Genomic DNA, 24,417 nt, shown 5'->3' with positions numbered 1-24,417 from the left:
AAGTTTTAAGGTTAAGTCAAGTAAAATAAACTAAGCCATAAAAATTACCTGAATTTGTTCTTCTTGGAAAACGGTCTTACATTAATAGGAGCAAAAAGAGTTCTGACAGTGTTGTATCTCCTGGATGATGTGGATTTAGTGTGTGTGTTTCTGCATATTTAAGTGTGTAAGTGAATGAGTTTGTGTCTGTACGCCTTTAAAGGAGTATGTGGCGGCTGCAATAAACAAAGGCAGCATCTCAGCATTCTCAAGTCTGCCCGGTGTTTTAATGCAACATTTTTGTGCTGAAAACAGACATTATGTTGGTGTAGATGTTAATAATTAATGTTAATAATAGCTAAGTGTCCAACCCAACAGCCCTGAGTCAGTGGCCCAGAGTTTTACTGATCCATGTAGAATTTTATTGGCCTGTGGGGAAAAAAAAGCTTTTATTTTTGAATTTTTAAAATATTAAAACAATTTAATAAATGTGATATTTACATTATTTTACTTTATATCTGAAAAATGTTTCAAAAGCTTTGAAATAAATATGGTCTAGTACACCCAATGCCGCCGTTTATACTCACTCCTCCTTGTTCTGCTTGCAGGTATCGCTGCCATGTAAAATGTAATATTTTATTTGACTAAAATTAACAGTTCTGTATATTTTAATGTAACTTCTGTAGCTTTACTGTAGATTTTTGCTGTGTATAAGAAATGAAGTTCACTTTCCTTCACATCAGAGCTTATTAAACAGGTGGTTTGATGAAGCTAGCTTTTTCCAAGTAAACATCTTGATGGTGATAGCTGTGCTGCTCATTGGGATGCTGGAAAAAACTTTTCTTTCACTCCACCTGAAGTGACTGTCTCAGTAACAGCTCCGCGTCTTTGCTCTTTACGGGGTGTGTGCAGATGCACTCTGGCTCCATGTTCAACTATGACGGCATGATTGTCACTGCTGCCGTTTATCTGTGTTATCCATCTTTTTGTTTAAAAACTGGGGGCTGCATGGGCCTAATGTTGTCAGACTTTTTATTCACACACTGCTCCTTGATGCATGTCTAATGCACATCTCTTTTTAGTTGCAATGGAAAATGAAATGATTGCATTCACATGATGATATAGAGCTGTCCGTTTAACAAAACATCAAAGCAAAAACATTGTGTTGAGGATTCTTTATAATTGAGTTATTCCAATTACTCGATAAACGGTTGCAGTCCTTTATAGTTCTAATTCACATTTTGTTGCTGACCCTTGTGCTGCTGTAATGTGAATATCCCCAATATCCCCATTGTGGGATTAATGTCTAAAAAAGTCAAGTCTAAGTCTATATATAATGGCTGCAGTAACCACTGCAGTCTCAAAGTGAGATGGAAGGAGGTGATTCAAATATATTATGTAAAAAAAGGTAAATGCCATCCATCTATTTTCTTTTGCTTATCCAGAAGCAGTTTGTGATGCCCAAATCTCCCTCTCCCCAGCCATCTCCTCCAACTTATCTGGGGTAACACCTAGGCTTTCCCAGGACAGCCGAGATATGTAATATCTCAGCTGTCCTGAGGCTGTCCCAGGACACCATGGAGTCCTCAATCCAGGTTGGTCCTTTCAAATTCTCCTCCCTCCAGTTAGCTGGGGATTCCAAATCGGCACCAGCCTGCATTCTGTGTACCTATGGAGAAACGGAAAACAAAGGCAGGGAAAAAACAAACAGTCTGCAAGACACATGCCCTTACAAGTCCAAGCAAGATGAGATCAAGATCATAGGGCACATGACAGTGCATCAGCCAAGACTCACCCTGTACAAGTTCCTCGGGCTATGTTTGGACAAAAAACTGAACTGGTCATGCAACACACTGCACCTGTATTAAAAAAGCCCAAAGCAGACTGTACTCCCTCAGGAGACTGAACTACTGCAGGAAGCTCCTGAGGATGTTTTACCAGTTAGTGGTTGCCGGAGTACTATTCTATGTTGTGGTTTACTGGGGGAGCAGCACAGCAAAGAAGGACTCATCCAGGCTGGAAAAACTAATCAGGAAGGCTGGCTCTGTGGTTGGCATGAAGCTGGACACTCTGGTGACAGTGGCAGAGCAGAGGACATTAAAGAAACTGCAGGACATTATGGAGAAAGCCGGGCATCCTCTGCATATGAAAGTAGCAAGGTGGTCAGCCCAATGATTGGAGTGCACGATGACCTCATAAAGATATACTCTGCAGTTTGGCACATCACACAGTGCTTTGTTTACAAGCTTGCCAATATCCTTTCAACATGTCAAGTTTACTGATATATGTGGCAGGTCCAATGTCATCAATGCAGTCAAGTGACATTTTGCCCGAGCTTGTGTCAATAGGTTCTGGTATGGATATAGTGACTTGATTAGTACTAAATTTGGAATCATGTGGTAATAATAGCCAAGAATTTCCTCACCAGCAGCTCTTAGAAGCAGGTTTCGAGGGTTGCTGAAAACCAGCACTGGACAGCTCTGCTGACAGTGTTTCCTCCTGCTGAATGCAAAGTAATTTTAGAGAACAGCTGATCCCAGGCTTTGTGGGTGTGTCGTGGTTGCCGTGGCTACTTTGGCTTCAGCGTTTGGAATTTGTTTGGACCACAAGCCTTTTAAATTAAATTTTAAGTCACACCACAATGCTGTATGTAATCTTGTGAAAATATTTCAAAAGTAGTGAAATAAACAAATTTGCCTTGTTTGGGGATTTGTGTTCAGTTGTATGGGTGGATTCTTGAATCTTAAGACTTTTTAGTGAAAACACTATGTTAAGTGATCTTGATGACCATGTTATCATGGCTCATACAATTGAATGCCACAACTAAAAACATATACCGTGGCCTATAACTTTTCTCGAGATTATGTGATGGAGATGTATCTGAGAATGCAAATGGGTATTAAATGGTCTTCAAAATCACTATGATATTCAATTTGCAGCAGTGTGATAATAGATAAGATAAGATAGATCTTTATTGTCACTGTTACCAGAACAATGAACACAGTTTGGCATCTCTCCATTGGCAGCTTGTAGGTTTTTACATTCACATTCTTCAGATAAGAGAATAGTATAAATAAAGATAAAATAAGTGCAAGTTACAGTCCAGAGAATTCATGCATGTTATTTGTAGCTCCTGTCTTATGTCTTGCCCAGTCTATCCAGGCAGCACTTTTGCCTAAAATAGACAAAGTATTTCCAGGAGTAGGAACATGACTATTGTGAGCTAAGTGCAAAAAAAGGAAACTTCAGATAATGTTCTAGCCTAGTTTCCTCTAATAGTCATGTGTGAAAAGACCTTTAGAGTCTTGTTAAGCTGGTGAAGTCAGATGAAGTCTAAACAAAATCTTTAAATTAATACTCAAAGAAAATGTATCTTTCTTTAGCATACTGATGACCATTTACATTTACCATTTACTGTGTTTTGAACATTTGTCTTCTTCTTCTCTTCAACCCAAAATTTAGAGCTTTTTAATTATTAATGGAAATTATTGATTTAAGTCATTAATCCCCTCTTCTGCTTTTTTGTTTTTCTTACTCTGTTATGTGATCACTACCTGTCAACAGGTAAGATAATTGACACTCATGTCAAAAATGAAAGTAAAACAATGAGCAGTGGATGAACCATAATATTTTGGTGTCAGTCGGGATAAAGTTTTTTAACTTTGTGAGTCAGGACTACAGCGATGGTGGGTGATATACTCTGAGATGTTTCATTGGTAATTGATATCTAATGCTAAATGCTAATGCTAAAGACACACTGATGTATTACATATTATGTAAACAGACTGATTTTTTGCTAAATTAGCTCTAACAGGACAGAGGTAATGCAAGCATATAACATCCTTGTGAAACATGATATAGAGATAGATTAACTTACCTTAAAATTCATACATGATATGAACATCTATAATATGTACACTATATTGCATTTATCTTAACATGAGTTGGCATCTTATTCTTAATCCATTGGGTTTAAAAGGATGTCAGCCCACCCTGCAGCTATAACAGGTTTAATTCTTCTGGGAAGGCTTTCCACAATGGTTTAGGAGTGTGTTTATGGGAATTTTTGACCTTTCTTTCATAAACATATTCGTGAGATCAGACAGTGATGTTAGACGAGAAGGCCTGGCTCACAGTATCCACTCGAATTCATCACAAAGTTGTTCTATAGGGTTGAGATCAGGACTCCGTGCAGGTCAGTCAAGTTCTTGCACACCAAACTGACTCAGATGTTTATGGGCCTTGCTTTATACACTGGTGTGCAGTCATGTTGGAACATGAATGAGCCATTCCCAAACTGTTCCCACAAAGTTGGGAGCCTGACATTGTCCAAAATGTCCTGGTATGCTAAAGCATTAAGAGTTCCATACACTGCTAGTAGGGAGGTGGATTCCTGAAAAACATCCCTCACACCATAATTCCACCTCCACCAAACTTTTAATTTGAGACATTGGGGTTAGTATCTTGCCCTAGGATATTTGTCATAGCGATGGAGTAGCCAGGGATCGATAGTAGATGACTTGCTGAATTCTAACCTTCATTACTTTTTCCTGAAGTTCACTGATGAGCACTGAGTGTTTTAATTTTTAAGAATATGGCTTAATCATTTATTTCTTACAGTTTAAGCACAGAGAGTCATGCTGACAGCTTTAATTCACCGACTACAGCAGCATCCTTTTTATGATTTAGAAAAAAATAGACATACTCGTGCAGTTATTTCTTATTCTGAGATATCACGGGGATTAAATGTGTAATTGAAGTTTAAAATGACAGACAGGGAAGTTTCAGATCTTTCCCAGTTGGCACTGTATGGATGATCAGAAACTGACGGTACCTGTCTGTGTATATAATTACATCAATTTTCACAACGCTGGCTGAAATTCAGCCCAAAAACATGTCAGCGCCTCCATCGTGTTTTACAGATGGCTACAGACTCATTGTTCTACCTTTCTTTTGAACACCTCCGTACTAAATAACAAATTAAATTTTTGAACCAAAAATTGAGAAGTGTTTTTGAGATGTATATGCTTATTTGTATATTTTGCACTTTATTTATGCTGATACGTGTGAATAAATAACAATTCCACAATTTTAAAAAATCTCTGTTTGACCCATTCAGCAAAAATCATGGTTATGATATGGCATGATTCAGCTTTCTAACAGGAAATAAAGGTATATTTAATGTATCAGTGTACACTTTATTTTATCACAAACATACAATTGATCACAGCTTGTGTTCTTTTTAAAGTCAAGAATTTTCTTGAGTTTTTACTGAAGCTCGCTATTTGAATTCAATTTCACTACTGTAAATTTAGAATTAAAAATATTTCATATTATAATACAATAAATGTAATGTTGACCATATTATATTAGCTAATGTAGTATATAATACAATTATTGTTTATTAGCTAATACTAAAATAACAATAATAATAATAATGGATTGCATCTATTTAGCGCTTTTCGAGACCCTCAAAGCGCTTTACAATTCCACTATTCATTCACTCTCACATCCACACACTGGTGGAGGCAAGCTGCAGTTGTAGCCACAGCTGCCCTGGGGCAGACTGACAGAAGCAAGGCTGCCATATCGCGCCATCGGCCCCTCTGGCCATCACCAGTAGGCGGTAGGTGAAGTGTCTTGCCCAAGGACACAACGACCGAGACTGTCCGAGCCGGGGCTCGAACCAGCAACCTTCCGATTACAAGACGAACTGCCAACTCTTGAGCCACAATCGCCCAAAATGACTGTTGTAGCCTAATAGTCATGGTTTTTCAGTCCCATGGGGACTGGTTTTTCAGTCCACCCCCCCAAAGCTTTTGCTGTGCAATTCCTGGACAGGGAGCGAGCTCACACTATCTATGTCCCAGGAAGCACCTGGCACTGGTCTTTCTAGGAGTTTCATCCTTCTACACCCTAACAGTCGGCAGATAACATAGTTAAGCAGCCTACAGCAGATCATATTGACACATATGTCCTTCACCTAAGAGATAAAAGAAAATACAAAATCCTACAGTGAAATTCTAAGCACCTAAATATAAATATGAGAATAAACTAGAAATTTTCCATCCAAAAATTTCAAGGTCACTTTAAAGGTGGAAAGCTTTTAGTTTTTTTTTAAGCTGACATCACCCATGTTTTAACAGTTTAACAAAACATTAAAAAAAAAACACTAAGACATATAAAACAAATGCTTCTATGAATGGGTGAATGAGGCATGTTATATAAAGCACTCTGCATGCTCAAGTAGAGTAAGCACTGTAAAATAATCGGTCCATTTACAGACATCCCAAGTTGACTGTTCTGTGCATACACCACATTGGTTCATTACTTGAGTTAGGTGTTTTTTTATGCTTGGGTGATTCAGGTCAATGATAAATGAATTACACAATAATAAACTAAGTGAAAAAGTCCAAAGAAAAACTTTGACAGACCTGGACTGTTACTCAAGATCACTTGAATTATTTAATTAAGAGTCTGGCTCCATGTAAGTAAAATACAAAGCAATGGGGATTGCTCAAGACTTTTGCACAACACTGTATGTGCAATAAAATGTGCTTTTTAAAACAATATATTGATATATATTTGTTGTAATTACATCAAATAAGAAGGGAAACGAATAAAGACTTTAGCAATAAACTGCTCTTTCAGCTCCACACTTGGCAGTCATCATCCCTACGACCAAACAGATGACATTCGGTCTGTGAATTTCTTTCCAAATTTGCTTTCCCTCTCTCTACGGCTGTGTTTCTCACACTTTGGAGGCAGAGTGTGTAGGAGGCTGCTGTAACATTGCAGTTCCTTCTGGCAAGCAAACATTGATGGTTTGTTTGTGACTTTTCAAACAGTGCCAAGTTAAGGAAGGAAAGAGGAGAGGGGTAGAAATAGAAAGGAGGACTAGAGAGAGGAGGAGGAGTAAGGACAGGCAGTAGTAGTACTGTTGGGCACAAAAATAGTTGGTTTGAACATTTTCTGTTATATTTAGTAACCTCAAGACTACAGTATGTGCATGCTTTACCTGGGGGTTACGTAATAGCACTACTGCTCAAAATGTGGTTGACCACTTTTTTAACTGTCTGCTGTAAATATGCAATATGGAGAGAAATACTCAGAGATATCTGGACTGGTGTTGTGTCTAGCTGATCAATTTCTAGAGTGCAGTATTCACTGATCTCCACCAAATATTCATCTCTTTAATTAAGTCTGTGTTCAGCATTTTCTCTTTCTATGTGCTATAGCTTTGTAATTACAGGACAGTTTGGGCAATGAGCTACCAAAACTTCTTCTGCAGTTTTACACCTTTATTTCTTAAAATTAAAGCCAAAAACGTCAAACGGACACTTTTCATTAACTAAAGCAGTATTTTCTAATCTTTTGGAAAAACTGAGACAACCAATTGAAATTAAATGTATAAGTAAACTTTAAAATGACACAAAGAAGAGTTTCACTGGTCCAGTCAGTCTACCATGGTGAGTCTCATCAACACCGGCTTAAATCAGTCTCAGTTCATCTAATATGGTGATACCCATAGGGATATAGAGACTCTGACCCGTTAGATGGAGAGCTGGTCCAGACCTCCTGTACAGGGGTAACTGGGATCTAACCGACTATTTAATATCAAAGTGGGCTGTATGTGACCTACCATGTAAAATGAGTTTGATATCCCTGCTCTAATGTATTTATACCATGTCATATGGCAATCATCAGTTCAACCACTCTGCTCAAAGTTATCAAATATTTATTTTGCTACAGCAACGTTAGAATAATCAGTCAACCTAACATGTCACACTTCAGTGTCCTTGGACTGTGGCAGGAGGCCAGCATAACTGGAGGAAACCAACTGGGCTACAGGGCTAACTATCTGACATGTTATAGAATAAACTAGGGTGACCATATTTAGATTTCCAACAAAGAGGACACTTGGCTCAGTCATGAAGAACTTGCTTAAAGAAACATAAAATCGTCCCCGGCATTTTGATTACAGACCGGCCCACCAGGTATTATAGGAAAAACCATAAAGCCTTTGAATGAAAACAAACGCTGTTGTGACAGTGATATACACTGTCTTGTTGGTATATGTATGATTTCTATACATTTTACATCAGGTAAAAACTTTGGTTGTAAGATTCAGATAATAGTTTAATAAAAGTGAGAGATTTTAAATGAGAATAAGAAAGAAAAGTATTTCTTTGTGTCCCCCTCTCCCTGTTAATGCCCTACCTGCCCCCCTGGCAAAGCTTTGCTAGACCCGCCCCTGCACAGTTACCAGCTGTCAGCTACATAAAAAAGGATCCTGGTGTTATTTGTCTCTCAGAAACAGTTCATAACTTCCCTTCAACTCATTCATGTCACCTAAAAGGTAAACCTGTTTCTCCATCACAGCTCTGATGATTCAGTAAGGACATCTCCTGGTTTCATCTTCATGTTTCCCTCTCACCAGATAACCAAACCGGTATCATGACCAGCAGCTTTTACAGCTGTGGCTCCAGCAAACATCAGCTGATACTAGAAATTAATATTAAATAAATTCTAACAACAGCTGATCAAGCTTAAACGTGCTGCTGTTGTTTAGCGCGACATCTGGCGGTATCTTCTTTCTGTTCTTCTTTCACTTATCACTGATCAGTGTCATGATTGAAGGAGCAACAGGAGAGAGAGGGGGAGAGAATGAGAGAAGAAGAAGCAGCTGTGCAGCGTAACGATGCAGAATAACTCCAGCTTTGTGTCTTTTTCCATTCTAGCTGAAGTCCAGGACAAACTGTTTCTTTTCACCTGAATACGAAATGCTTAATATTTCCTCTGAATACAGGACGATTCCGCTTTTTACAGGACGGTTGGCAACTCTAATAACTAACCTTGTGAATAAAGTTCAACATCAGTAGCATCATAGCACCCACCCAGCTGTAGAAACTCTGTCATGCTAGCTAGTACGCAGTGCGAGTTATTGTAACTGACTGTAAAAGGTCAGCATAATTGAAGGAAACGGTTTCCAGGGCCTAATCCGTGGATCGACTTCCTTCGAGGCGTGGACGTCTATCAGCAGAGAATGTACCTTCACCTATCAGCAGAGAATGTCCCTTAGTCTGTAACACAGTCAAATATATTCTCAAGTAATATTCAAGCATGCCATTCAGCGTGTTAGTACGAGCTCGGGAGCAGCTTGGGAGAACAAGAAAACAGAGACTGCTTCAGATTGTCTTCCCAAAGTGACTCAACTTTATTCACAAGTACAACAGTTTATATAGAGGGAAAAATTCATGAGACAGCAGATTTATCAGTTTAAACCAGTACAGACCAAGATAAGGCAGCGTCTTCCTGCCCTTGGGTGAAGAAGCATCCTTTGTGTAGTTTATCAGTTCAGCTACAATTGTGATTATCTCAGCGACATATTTTCAAGGCACAAAACGAAGAGTTCTTTCATTAGTGAAATCTGAAACAAACCATTTGGCCTTCAACAGGCGTCTAAAAGATTAAGAAACTAATGTAGCTGAGGGAGTGATCTCTGTGGTATTTCAACCTTGTACCAGCCTGTGATTCTCACACATCAATTCTTGGGTCAAAGAGAAAAATAACTAAAACAAAGGGGCCTTATTGAATGACAGAGTTTTCCTGTATAATGTCACTATAAAACAATATCCAGTAAATGCTCCCATGGTACTAAAATACCTAACAGTTCCCCTCTTTTATTATTTTTTAAAATAATAACTCAAATAGAAAGGAAAAATCACAAATGTAATAACATAATATAAAAAGCAAATCATAAAATGTAATAGTTCACAACCTAATGTTCAATATACACATCAGGAACATCATTGGTAACATCTGAGGTTAATGCAGTAGATATGATTAATAACCTAAATATATAAAAAAGACAGTTCTTTAGTCGTCTCCTGGCCTGGTCCCAGGTTCGAGAGACACCGTATAAGCGTCGTGTGATGACAATGGGCATTTCATTTTCTCCATTATCAGGATGAAACGAGTCTATCTTTATCAGGTTAGACATTGTGTGGTACTCTAGGCTTTCTGTTCCTGCTGGATGTTCGAGTACCTTGTTGTTGTTCAGGCGGGGGATCAAAGGGCTTTCTGAGTCTTGGCTCTTTCAGGCGTTGTGTGTTAATCAGTGATTGTGTGTATGTAGGTGGATTGGATCCGGGCGCTGGCTCGCCTGAGTCGTCATCTACTTGATCCGACGCCTTAGGTGGTTTGGTGGGGCTGGTCTTAACCCTGCTGGCATGAATCCACTGAGGTTGTCCGTCTGTTAGGATGCTGGTTCTCGTCACTGCAAGTACAGTCTGGGGGCTGGAACACGCGGCCTCCCTGAGTGCCCTTGGTTTTAGCGACTTTACCAACACCGCATCTCCTGGTTTCCACGGATGGGTTGGATCTATGGAAGGGAGAGGCTGAGAGAGACAAACTTTCTGATAGTTATTATTCAGTGTTTCTACCAGGTTATGAACATAGTCAGACAATGCAGTGTCTATGTCCCCTTCCAATAGCGGTGCCCCTCTGGAGGCTGACCATGGTGTTGGAAACGGTCTTCCCATGATTATTTCAAATGGAGATAATTTGGTTGCTGCGGATGGAGTCATTCTAATCTCGCAGAGGATTTGAGGAAGTAGTTTGATCCAGGTCATTCCTGTTTCTATCATTGCTTTAGTCAGGCGATTTTTTATGGTCCTATTCATTCTTTCTACAACTCCTGAACTCTGAGGGTGGTATGGCACATGATATTTCCAGTCTATTGCTAGAGTTTTAGCACACTTTTGAATTACTTCTGATGTGAATGAAGGTCCTCTATCACTGTTAATTTGGTGAGGTATTCCAAATCTGGGTATTATTTCATTGCACAACTTTTGACAGACTACTTCTGCAGTTTCTTTTGATGTTGGGTAAGCTTCTACCCATTTACTAAATTGGTCCACTATTACCAGTAAGTACTTGATGCTTCCTTGTGCTGGCATGTGTGTAAAATCAATTTGTAATGTATGAAATGGGAAATCTGGTTGTGGTAAATGCTGATGTTTTGCTTTTGGTTTTCCTACATTAGTTCGTGCACATGTTAGACAGGTTGCTAATATGCGTTTTACTGCGTGTGATGTTTTCTCGATTACAAATCTTGATTTTATTGCTCCTATTACCCCTCTTTGTCCGACATGACTCACACCGTGAAAATGGCGGACAAGGATTGGCAGTAGTGAAGATGGGAGGGCAATCAAACCCTCAAGGTTTTTGTATAAGCCGTCTCTGTTATCTAAGGTACAATCATTATTTTCCCAGTAAGTGTAATCTAAGGCAGAGGCTTGCTCTTGTATGAATTTTAGGTCAACATTTGTTTCTAAATAGTCTGGGAGTGTGACAAGTGGCAGCTGTAAAGGCAAAGATAATACTTCCTTTCTGGGTGGTTGCTGTGAGGCAGCAGCTGCTTTCGCGGTTACGTCTGCAAGAGCATTAGAAAACATAGCTGTTATCAGTATCTGCAAACATTTCACCCTTTGTGTTAAATGAAATACACAAGTTCATTTTTGCCATTAAATCTCTGCCTAATAAATTCACAGGCGAGTTTGGAATAATTATGAATGGATGATATGTAATTTCGTCTGGTTTTGGGCCCCAGCGTGTTTTTAGAGAATGAGTTTTGGGGCATTGCACTAGAGTTCCGTTTATTCCCATGGTGTTGATGCACACAGAGGAAACAGGCCCACTATAGAATTTTCCAGACAGTGAACTTTTAGTGGCTCCACTGTCAACTAAAAAAGAATAAGTCTTTTCACCTATCTCTATATCTAACCTGGGCAAGCTTTCTGTGTTACGGGACAATTGCAAATGCAGCATCGTGTGTAGTGCTTCACACTGTCCCTCATCATCACCTGGGCCTCCCTATGGTTGGTCCAGTCTTTCGTTATCATATGGATGGGGATTAAAATGTGGATTATAAGGTTGCTGCCTAAGTGCAAAGGGGCCGTTTCTTTGATGTGATTCCTGTCTGCGTTGCCAGTTACCTTGTCTGTAAGAGCTCTGCTGACGCCTAGTGGCAGGAGCTGGTCCTGTGTTTTGTGGTTGAGACCTACGTGCTGCTGATTTGCATTCCCTCCTCCAGTGTCCTATTTTTCCACAGTAAAAAACATACGTCTCCACTCCTATCTCTCCTTCTGAAATCTCCCTGCTGCGCTTGTTGAGGGGGCGGGGCCCCTGCATACATCATTTTTTCACTTTCCTCTGAGCCTTCAACATCAAAATTCAACATCATCTTAACACTTTTAGCCTTCGTGCTGTTGGGGAAAAGATCTGCACCAGCTTTTGTTTTGACAAGTGTGATAAAGTTCTTTATTTTCATGTCATAGAGATTATCAGTGGCAGTCAGCTTCAATAGTTGTGAACATTCTGGATGAATATTGTTTAAGAATGTTGTTATGAAAATCTGATCATTTCCTCCTTCAGGCATGCATGCCTCATTAGTCCAGCAGTGCGTGAAACGTTTCATAAAAACTAGAATGGATTCATCTGGCTTTTGCTTACACATGGTTACTGCATTTAAATCAATTTTATCTCTAGACATTGTGAGCAGAAATTTCTTTAGATTTTGAAAAAAGGCTGTGATTTTGTCATCGTTTATCCACAAAAACGAGGTGGTGTTGGCTGCTTGGTCATTTTTAGGGTCTAGTTCCTCTACTTCTTCAATAAGCTGAGATTCAGTCACACCTGGAATTCGTTGACATAATATATATCTATAGTCAGGCCCACCCAAGTGGTGGTATCTGGTACTTCTCTGTAATGCAGAAACAAAGGCTGTAGGATTTTGTAGAGGATCGGGAAGTTCTTTAATGGTTGCTGCTAACTCTGAAATTTTAGGGGGTTGAATGCAACACATGTCCCCTATTATCATGAACGGAAGGGAGGTGCTGACGTCATTAAATTGTGATCCCTGCTTTTCTTTATAACGGGTGTTTTTGTGGGGGCCCTCTTGAGTTTTTTCCTCTTTTTTCTGCTTTAAGTAGTTCCTTATTAAATTTCTGGTGTTAGTTATTGCTTTTGGCACAGTTAAACCATTCGCTACTCTAGTGTGGCGCTGAACATGATTATCTATGACGGAAACGGCTTGCTGCAGTTCAGCTTCCGTACGTTCAGTTAAAGGATCTTTCATGATTTCCTCACACTCTGCCATTAACTGTTTTGTTTGCTTTTTATGTTCCTGTAACTCTCTTTCTCGTTCAGTGTATTCTCGTTCCTGTCTTCGATCTAGGTTAAACCAGTCATCTTCTTCTGATTTAGGTGTAATTTCAGTGCCTTCCTCACTCTTTTGTGATTCCGCTGTTATATCAGGATATACGCGCTGATGACGTGCAGCCGCCGCAGCGGCTATTAATTCTGTTTTTTCATCATAAGGCGGCGGAGCCGTAGGTTGAACGGATGGGCATATAAGGCTAGTTTTTTCTGCAGTGGATTTACTAGAGCCTACACTGGCTTGATTTAAAGCATTTACATCTGGCTCGGGTCCTTTTTTCCATAGTGGTAGCATGCGATTGGTCACATCACGACATTCTATCATATATTTTTTACAGGACTTTTTAATCAGCCTACTTTCCTTATCACAAATAGTATTTAACATTTCTACTGACCTGTTTTCTGGCGATAATCGTTTGGGATAGGGCTCCGGAAATACATTAGGATGCATTAAACTTACAGTTCTTAAGTTCGAGACGAAATCAGTCACGTAAGCACTTCCGCATGTTCTGGATACGTAATCATGGAAGTCTTCATTGATTCACGAGCGTGGGTTAAACGTAACCGGAAGTGGGAGTCGTACTGAGCCGCTATTTGTGATTTTATATTTTATTTTTTTTCGGTTTTACAGTTAATTTTGATTTTTTATCGGACCCGTCTAAGGTCTTTGAATTATTCTGACCCATGGTCAGTGATTTCCAGAGGGGTTTGGACGCTTTGAAGGATTTAAGTTAGTTTTTATTTTTGCTGTGGCACACCTGAGGTTACTTGATTTTTTGCTAGCAATTTTATCTTTTTAGTGAGCAACTTCTCACTTTTTAACGAGCAACTTCTCGTTTTATGACCCCAGGCAACTTCCTGTGTCCTTTCTGCTGGTGAGCAACTTCTTAGTTTATGACAGCAGGCAACTTCCTGTGTCCTTTCTGCTTTTATTTACAAAACAACAGGCAACTTCCTGTGTTTCTATGTGGGCCACTAACGAAGGCTCCTCAGCGTATCCCACTTGTTACTATGTGGGCCACTGAAGAAGGCCTCGTCAGCGTATCCCGTTTCTATGTGGATCACTGAGAAAGGCATAACACAGTCTTATAAAATAAAAGACGAGTGCCTACCTTCGTCAGGATCCCACTTCTGACACCAAAATTGAAGGAAACGGTTTCCAGGGCCTAATCCGTGGATCGACTTCCTTCGAGGCGTGGACGTCTATCAGCAGAGAATGTACCTTCACCTATCAGCAGAGAATGTCCCTTAGTCTGTAACACAGTCAAATATATTCTCAAGTAATATTCAAGCATGCCATTCAGCGTGTTAGTACGAGCTCGGGAGCAGCTTGGGAGAACAAGAAAACAGAGACTGCTTCAGATTGTCTTCCCAAAGTGACTCAACTTTATTCACAAGTACAACAGTTTATATAGAGGGTAAAATTCATGAGACAGCAGATTTATCAGTTTAAACCAGTACAGACCAAGATAAGGCAGCGTCTTCCTGCCCTTGGGTGAAGAAGCATCCTTTGTGTAGTGTATCAGTTCAGCTACAATTGTGATTATCTCAGCGACATATTTTCAAGGCACAAAACGAAGAGTTCTTTCATTAGTGAAATCTGAAACAAACCATTTGGCCTTCAACAGGCGTCTAAAAGATTAAGAAACTAATGTAGCTGAGGGAGTGATCTCTGTGGTATTTCAACCTTGTACCAGCCTGTGATTCTCACACATCAATTCTTGGGTCAAAGAGAAAAATAACTAAAACAATGGGGCCTTATTGAATGACAGAGTTTTCCTGTATAATGTCACTATAAAACAATATCCAGTAAATGCTCCCATGGTACTAAAATACCTAACAATAATGAAAATAAACTCCACCTAAATTTGGTTTATATCTGACTCAGACTGCAGGTCATAACTTCTTACCTGAAGTTCATTTCACCTGCAACCGCCTCGGGTCTCTCCTCCTCCTGCCTCCCCTTTCCCTCATCCACCTGCTGACCTCTGTGGAAGCTCCGCCACAGCCACCACCAAACAACTGAGTTATTTTTACACATCGGCCAGCATCTGGCCAATCCACCACCTTTCATTGTTTATACCGTTACAAAAAAAACCCCATCGGCCCATAAAAACGAAAAATCACCATCCAGCTATGGTCGGTACGAGGGAAATTTCTTTTGCAGTTCGTCTGAAAGATGGACTTGCGCTTTGGGATCTTTTAAACATCATTAGGTGCGTTGCTACGCGCTGTCTGTCCTGTCTGTGAGCGCAGAACAAGCAGCAGTTTGGGGGTGATGTCACACACACGGGTCCTCTGTCAGAATATAGGAAAAGAGACGGTTGGTCACCCTAGAATAAACAGCCCAACAAATCTGATCCATGAAATAAATTGTTAGATTATTAATTTGTTACTTGTAACTTGATACATTATACACCCTACTACAGTGTCTTGCCTGTATTCCTTTACAGACACATCGAGAATTGGACTGGTCTGCAGACCTTGAGGGATTTCGATATGGAGCTCTACACCGGCTTACAGAGGCTGTAAGTAGTAAGGCATTTTCTACAACATGTTATCACTGAAATGTCTGGCCAGTGAAATTTAACTTTATTCTTGGGGATCAGACCAGTGCTTTAAAAACACATGCGCAAAAGCAAATGTTTCCTCTAAAGAGGTTCAAGCAGCCCTGCACACTTCAAAGACCCACTGACCCAAGCATGGGGTTCTAATAATATTTAGACCCAGAGATATCCCAATCTCAGGAAAGAATCTGTTCACAATTCACAGTTTAGTCTACAGCAGATGAAAGGAAGCACCTCAGCATACTTTGGAGCTGGACCACTTGGGAAGTAAACAATATTGTCCAGTAAGGCTGTTAGCAGTGCTTTGATACATAGTTGTGTGTTGAATTTCAAATCCTGTTTCTTATTAAATATCTTCAGTTTGTTTTAATCTTTATGGAGTCCCTTAGTGTTTTCCAGCCTTTCCCTTCTGTGTTAATTCCCCCATGTTTAGTTCTATGTCTGTTTCCCTCACTTCCTGTTTTATTGTGGTAGCAAAATAATTTGTGGTGCAGATTACGTGCAGAATTCAATGCATGCATGCACACAAATGGCTAGTCTGGAGTTGCCTTTGTCATTTATTTCAAATCTAGGTAAGAGAGGGCGTCGAGGAAAACAGCATTTAACAGTGCATGAATAGGTTGGTTTGCTTTCACCCCAATTGCTGGTGACTTACTTAAACCAGCTTTTCTTTGTTTTTTACTTTTACTATTGTCAAAGCTATTAGGACTTTATTTCACTGATTCCATTCAATTAGATATTTAATTGTAATTAGATTTACTTCCATAAATACAGGTAGACTAATGACATAAACATTCTTTCACTATCATGGTATTAGAATTTCAATAGGAAAACAAACTTAAAGTAACCTGCATAGCTTTATAGTTATTTTTCTTCCAACAATAGGTAATAGATGTGTTTCCTCTACGTGCAATTGTTCTGTTGGTATCAGAAATAGCTAAAGTTTTTCAAAATAAATTAAAGCAAAATCCTTAATTTTTAAAATAGAAAGGAAAACAACAAGGAGCTACATATTAAAAAAAGAGTGAGCAAAATTCCTTTGCGATGTGACATGCTGAAAGTCCACCAGCTCCACAAGTTATTGTATTACAGGGTGTAGTCATTGGTTAAATTCAACTGAGTAATTACATCTGATAGGCAGTTGACTACAAAATAGGGTAATGTGAAGTGAGAATTTTTCATGGACTGCAGCCTGGTAGTTGATGCTAAACTGAGTATTTTACAGCATTGTGGTACAGGACCATCTCTGTGAACTAAGCCTGCTAAAGAAATTGTTTAGCTCATTCGCTCTATACTGAGTGAGTGTATGAGTTGTAAATAGTGAGCATGACTGTGTGAAAAACTAGAATGCTATTAAAATAGAGGAGACAGGTGTGACACCAGTCCCAGCAGTGGTCATCTTTGTATATTGCATATTTGTACAAGTACATTGTATAAGTTGTAAGAAGGGCTTTTAGTCATTTTGAATGTATTTAAGCGTATTTGTGTTCAGAAGTTGTGATTTGGATTGACGGAAAGATATCACTCTCACTTTGTAGTCGGAAGATTGAATCATCATTTTTTAATAAAAACTTACTATATACAGTAAGCTTTTATTACAAATTTTGATATACAGAAATGTAAAAATTCTGTTACCAAAGTAGGTATTTCTAAGTTCAGTTGATCGGGATTAAATCTTTCCTGTGTGATACATTTCAGTTGCTGATAATCAAGAAACTTAGTGTTGCTGATTCCATGTCTTGATGAGAGTTCCTGAAATTAAATGAAATGGCATTAAAGTTTTCCCCTTGAATAACATTTCCTACGTGTTTTATCCCTTTCTCGTTCCATGGTGAAAGGTTTATGCCTTATGAAAAGCAGATTAGAGATTTTTACTTTTCCACAGAGTGCTTGTCCTAGGTCCAGCCATGGGCTACCTAGCGAGCTTGATTTGATGCATTTTGAAGCATATAAGCAATCTATTGGATAAGAAATAATAATAAGAATTTGGTAGTTTTAAACCACCATTGTGTTTTGGCTTTTGTAGAGTTTTCAAACTTGAGATGTTTGAGTCCAGTGTCTTAAACCAGGCAGTAAATGGTTTGTTAGGGATCAGTGAGAACAAGTAGTTTATTTTAGGCAGATTTTAATTGTGACGACTGATCATTGAGTGCTATAGGTAAAGTTTTCCAAAACGTGAGATTATCTTCTACCATTTCTACTAGAGGGATATGGTTCAATCATACCGAGAGGCTGGTGGAAAAAATTATACCTAAATACCTAATGTTGCCCGACTGTAGTGTAGTGATGGAGGTATTCTGAAATTTACAGTTCAGAGGCAGAACTGTTGAGTTAATGGAGTAGTCTGACATGGATGAGAACTTATCTATGAGTGTGATTGTCTTCAGAAGAGAGGTTTGTGAGTTCCCAAGGAACAGTAATGCATCATCAGCATACAGGCTTATCTTGTGGTCTGTATCTATTTATATCTACATTTTGTCGGATTGCTGCTGCTAGTAGTGTCATGGAATTTTGTAAATAAAGTCTGCAACATGGAAAGAGCTGTGATCAAGCTATTTATTACTGCGCAGGAGAGCCAACACACACATCAACCATCACAGTTCACAGTCATGCCAGCTCTGCCCTTGGGATGTCTCAGCTCCTCTTTTATACCCCTCCACACACAACTCTCTGCATCTTTTTAGTTACAACAGGTTTCTGTCCCACGGGCTGTTGCTGGGCAGAGAGCAACTGCCACTATCTTTTCCCAGGAAGCTCCTGACATCGGTCATCTTGGGAGTTTCGTCCTTCCACAATATCGTTAGGCGTAGCTAAGCAGTTCTTTGTGAGGTCATACTGACACACACTTGCTTCATCTTAAGCAGGCAAAGGTTTATACAAAAATCATACAGTAAGATTCTAAACATATAAATCTAAATGTGAGGATAAACTAGAATTTTTCCATAACAGTAGTTTGATGAAAATGACTAAAACTGAGGTTGAAAGCAGACAGCGCTGTCTGGTGTCCCTCTTTAGATTGAAGCTTTGGAAAGTAAGGTCATTTGTCCTAACACGTGCATTTTGAGAACTGCTTAGTGTTTTGATCCAATACATGAAGAATGAACCAAATCCAAATTTTTGTAGAACTGTTGACATCCTATGAGAGAGCAAATGAAGATTTTGTGCTCAAAGTTGATGTGTTAAGAACAGAAAAAAATGGGAAAGCATGAGCATTTGAGTGATTTTGACTCACTGCACTGCGACGCTGCAGCAGTGTCGGTTCTGACAGAGGGTCCAGGGATTTCATCCTCATACCTAATGGCAGTCAGGGTGCCTGTAGAGGTCTGTGTGTCCCTCCATGGACATGTCTTCCCAGACCGTTGCTGACCCACCACCAAACCGGTCATGCTGAACAATGTTACAGGCAGCATAATGTTAACCGCAGATGTGCTCAGGGTGAACCTGTTCTCATCTGTGAAAAGCACAGGGTGCCAGTAGTGGACCCGCCAATTCTGGTACTCTATGGCAAATGCCAGTCAGGCTCCACGGTTCTCTTATTGTTTCTTCTCTAGTGCATCTTTAATTTAATTTATACCAACGAAGCTGAAACCAATCAACACCCCCCTCTGCCAATTAACTTACCAGATCAACATCCCAGAAGTTTGACTGACTCGATGCTGTACTAGGATTAAAAAGTGATCATTTTATATCTTTGAGCTTATATAAGATGACAGTCCCCTGGAGCAATACATATTGGCTTCAATTTTGCATAGTGGGAGGAAGTGGAGCCAGGTCGTCCATCTTTTGTACAGTCATTTTGCTTCACTTTTGGTTTCAACCAATACCATTGCAAGCACCTGATGAAGCCGGAAGAGCTACATCATCCGCCCAAAATAGAGGTGATCCTGAGGCCACCAAACCAAAAACCCTTTGTCACTTGGCCACACCTAAAATGTGGCTTTACTGTGCCTTAAAACAAACAACAGAGCAGCTTTTCACTGGCCTCCACATCGAATTTTTCTTCACTTTGTTAAATCATTATGATTTACTAGCAATAGGTTACTATAGTTACAGCTTTTTTTAAGATTCAATTTTGGCCTTAAATTTTCATTTATTTTTTTGGCAGGACAATAGTGCAGACAGGAAAGGATGGACAGGGAGCAAGTGAAATGATCCGCAGGGAATGTCCTGGCATGGGGAATCAGATCTGCAGTAGCCGTTCAGCATTTGGGTCGGCTGCTCAACCCACTGGGGTATACTGGTACTCAAATCATACTTGTTTTTTAATGAACCATAAAACTTCCAAACAAGAGACACAGCTGCTCTGTTCTTTCTGTGCATCTCTGACCAGTCAATTTTTTTCTTTTATCATCCTCCATTTCTTTCTTTTCTCTTCTTGTTATGCTAAACATTTGTTGTCTCCACAACAAGATGCAAGTTATAGATGAGATTTGTTTCATCCCAGCTGCCATAACTCCTGTATGCTTTTGAGTTCAAAATGACATACTGCTGTCTAAAATCAGTGTGTATCTTAACATGTATTAAGAGTTTGGTTAAGGACTAAGAGGCACTTCTAGGGAAATATTAGAAAGGCTCACTATCGTTTGGACTTTCCTCCTCAGAACCGTGGAAAAAAGAATCTTTCCATTGAACTTTTGTTGTGATTTCCTTTCTCTTTGGATCTAATAGAGGCCACACAAACACATGAGAAATCAATGGAAAGCCCAGGTTGTACTCTTTTTAGTACATCAAGACTTAGTAGAGTAGCTCAAATAAGTCAAACGATAGAGAACGAAAACAAATGTCCATCACAGAGGACATCAATGAATAGGCTGGTTCTCTGGAGGCTATTACTCTACAACCATTTCCATTAATGTTTCTCATAGAAAACACTAAATAGCCTCTATTATAGCTTTATTTCACAGACATACATAATACTGTGCTGATATATAATTTCCTATTAAATGATTTTCAGCATGTTCTAGGTGAGCAAATTGTTGTAAATCTGTTTAGTTTATTAATTAGTGCGCTTAACACTGTGGAATAGCAAAGATCTCCAAAAAAACCAAAATCACTTACTTTCGATCACCTTCGTATCTTGATGAAATCTTTGCCTTAGCTCATCACTGACATCGCCCAGATTTGGTGGAAGAAAGTCAAAGTGTGATTTCAAAAAGTGCATCTTCACTGACATTCTGTCACTCATTAGCTGATGTGCTTTCATGTTATCCAAAGCTCTTTGTAATTGTGTGCTCTGATTGACAACCTGTATGAATCCTTCCCATGCCACTCATTCAGTTGACTTGAGTTTCCTTTTTAACTCATCATTAAATATCAGATCATGGATTTTTAGAACCAGCAACAACACCTTTCTTAATTTTGGCCTCACTTTTCTTGAGACCAAACTTATTTCTTTAAATGTTGTAAATAACATTTGTTACAGTACAGGTGAAAGAGTGAGTAGCAAAATGTGCTAGTTGTTGGCCATTGACCTTTAAAAATTGTCAGATTTACTGCTGCCTCAACGGTTGGGCAGTGCTGCTTATTAACTCGCACAGCCTACTTTCCCCTCCGGATTTAAAGTGGACCAGAATTGGCTGAAATCTTTTGCTTCTACAGGTATATGCTAAATGTTGGTTGTTGTGCAGCTCTCTTCATACACTTTCACATGACATATACAGTGGCTTGCAAAAGTATTTGGCCCCCTTGAACTTTCCCATATTTTGTCACATTACAGCCACAAACATGAATCAATGTTATTGGAATTACGCACACCCCACTTTTCAGTTATTTATTTGTAAAAAATGTTTGGAATCATGTATGATTTTCATTCCACTTCTCACTTGTACACCACTTTGTGTTGGTCTTTCACATGTAATTCCAATAAAATTGATTCATGTTTGTGGCTGTAATGTGACAAAATGCAGAAAAGTTCAAGGGGGCCGAATACTTTTGCAAGCCACTGTATATAAGTTAAGCAGAGAGCAAATATACAGATGTACTACGAGCAAAAATGGAAAATAATCCATTCATTGGCGCTGTTTCAAGCAAGAAACTCACTGTCAGAAGTGGGATAATAAGTTCTAATAATAATATACTTTCACTGATTTTCACATTTGTTGTGTAGTTGACCTGATTTTGATCCAACTATAAATCGTCTCGAGTTGTTAAGTTGTTATCTGCTCATTCGTTCATTCATTTTTAATTGTCTGTTTGTCAGAGTAACAGAGCTGAAAGTTATTCAAAGTGCTTTCTCTCTTCTTTGTCTGTGTGTGTGTGTGGTAGAACCATTATGAGGAGCAACCTACATACGATCCAGGCTCGCGTTTTCTCCAAGAACCCACACCTGCGCTACATGTGAGTATACACACACACACACACACACACACACACACACACACACACACACACACACACACAAAAACTTGATTGATAATACTGATACTGAAACACTTACCGTTTTTGGGCACATACAAACCCTTTGTCCTGTCCATGCTGCACCCTGCACATATCGACTGTCTCTTTAACACAGTAACACAGGACACTTTTGAATTGGACTGATAAAAAAACCTAATAAACTAGTAGCAGAGTGTATTAATGGAAATAAACATTGTGTCCCTTTAAAGTTTTTTTAGTGTTTACAAGCAGGGAACTCTATTAAAACTGAAGCACAATTAGTGGTTTGGTGAGCAGAACAGACAGAACTTAGACTGACACATGAAACAACCACACACTCAGTATTGTGTCACAGACAGAGTGAATGACTGACCGCAACAACACCTGTCATTTCACATCTGTCACTTCTGAAAATAGCACATACTAATCACCAGTGCTTGTGTTTAGTATTGTACTCAGATAAGATTTCACTACAGTCACTACAGATATGCATTACTGTAATATATGCAGTCATCCATGGATCCATGAGTATAGGGAGTGTTGCACTGATTCCACTACCCATAAACTCCCATCACAGATTCAGATGTAGATCACATGTAGATGCATTAATATTACAGCTGTCCTTATTTATGTCTCAGGAGCTTGGAAAGAAAGCAACTGGACTTTTTAAAGTTTTGTGAAGATGTTTCACCTCTCATCCAAGAGGCTGCTTCAGTTCTAAAATCAAATGGTTTAAGGAGTGGCTGTTTGGTTTCGCCAAGGAATTGCATGCTGTGTGGACAAATGTTTGTGCATGTCGGAGGCATTTCCCATTTTTGTTGTGATCAGTGTTAAGGTCATTACTCAAAAAAGTAATCTATTGCACATTACTCGTTACAGTAATTATTACTCTCCAAAGAAAGTAATTTGTTACATATTACATTACTTTCTTGTTCCTTTGTAAAATGACCTGAAACATATTTACCATTTTATAATATAAACCTACAGACTATCGTCCCACATACCAACACAAATCCCTATACTATGAAGACACATACTCTTTCTCTTAGTATTTACGCATGAACACAAAGCTGACAGCCACAGCGATTCTACTTTAGAAACATGAACAGTTAGAAATACAGACTGTTTAACCCCTTGTTATTTGTTAAAGGTCAGGGTCAGACTGCTGGGCTGAGGTCAGCATTCACTCGGCTTTAATATCAGTCTGGGTTCTTGGCTAGCTGGATGCAGTTTGCACTTTACCATCACACACTTATGTTCTTGAGCAATATAAATTAGTGTGTGTGTGTGTGTGTGTGTGTGTGTGTGTGTGTGTGTGTTAAGAAGGTTGAAGATAAATCTGTAGTCCCACCATCCTCAGAGTGCATGACATGCAACACAATGGTCGTTAGTACAAACAGAAATTTGAGAATGGTAGAATATTAGTCTTATATGATCAGTTGTAGTGATTATGACACTGTGGTAGTGTGTGCAGTACTGTGAGTGAAATACTTTTTTTTTTCTAATTTCATGTAATTTTTATGCTCTAAATTATTTTAAAGCAGGAAATGCTGCCAGTAAGATCTGTGATTACTGGTTTGTATAGAGAAAGGCTGACAGGAATAAGGAGGGTTTTATAAAATGAGACCTGGATTTTTATCATCACTATATTTTCTATTTTTACCTCTATTGTGAATCACTGGGTACAGCAAAATACATCCAAAGATCACATTTCGACTCTTTAATGGTGTTTGTCAAACAGCATTAAAGACTCATCAGAAATTACATAAAAAAATATGTATTTTATATTTCTTGCATGCTTTTTCTCTCCCAATCCTGAGTGGAATACTGATGAGGTATTGGATCTCAGCAGCTATGAATAATAAACACTCTTACATCACCAGCTGAAAGAAGAGGAGAGGAACAAATAGAACAAAATCAAAGAATTTGTGACCACAGAAGAGAAAAACAGAGTTTATTGTTTGTGAGCAGTGGGCATTTTGGTTTGTTGTAGCAGGAAATGGACAAGTTGATGACACTTAAAACTGAATCCCATTTAAGAAAGCTAATTGTCATGTGCACTTCATTTACTCTCACAGAATCTGAAATGAAAAGTTTTGCTGCACCTAGAACTTTGCTGGAGAAGATGGAGAATTATATTTCTTTTGGTGATTAGAATTAGCTAAAAGCTACAGCTGTCAGATAAATGTACTGGGAATATTCAAGCGCAGTCCTCAACAGCAGGTTTGTCCAATGGATAGCTTGAAATGGTACAAATGTAAGTGGTGAACTGCCA

At 39.1% G+C, this 24,417-nt stretch overlaps 1 protein-coding gene across 6 annotated transcripts in view; it reads left to right on the top strand.

Moving 5' to 3' along the window:
• Positions 1-24,417, top strand: part of ntrk3a (neurotrophic tyrosine kinase, receptor, type 3a) — a 95,687-nt gene that overhangs the window by 6,311 nt on the left and 64,959 nt on the right. For 4 of the 6 annotated variants that reach the window (XR_014277896.1, XM_082541296.1, XM_082541294.1 and 1 more), the window contains exons 2-3: positions 15,654-15,728; positions 22,032-22,103. Coding sequence is in view for 5 of the 6 variants with exons in the window: in XM_082541296.1 (XP_082397422.1) it covers positions 15,654-15,728; positions 22,032-22,103 (147 nt within the window). In the remaining variant the exon portion in view is untranslated. Of the gene's footprint in view, positions 1-1,614; positions 2,139-15,653; positions 15,729-19,920; positions 20,008-22,031; positions 22,104-24,417 lie in introns of those variants that run through there. The other 2 variants (XM_082541295.1, XM_082541297.1) reach the window with 2 other exon arrangements.

This window comes from Aulonocara stuartgranti, assembly GCF_965226115.1.
Source record: "Aulonocara stuartgranti genome assembly, chromosome: 7".
Taxonomy (NCBI): domain Eukaryota; kingdom Metazoa; phylum Chordata; class Actinopteri; order Cichliformes; family Cichlidae; genus Aulonocara; species Aulonocara stuartgranti.
Note: the sequence above shows the minus strand (reverse complement) of the source record. Positions and strands in the feature narration are given on the sequence as shown.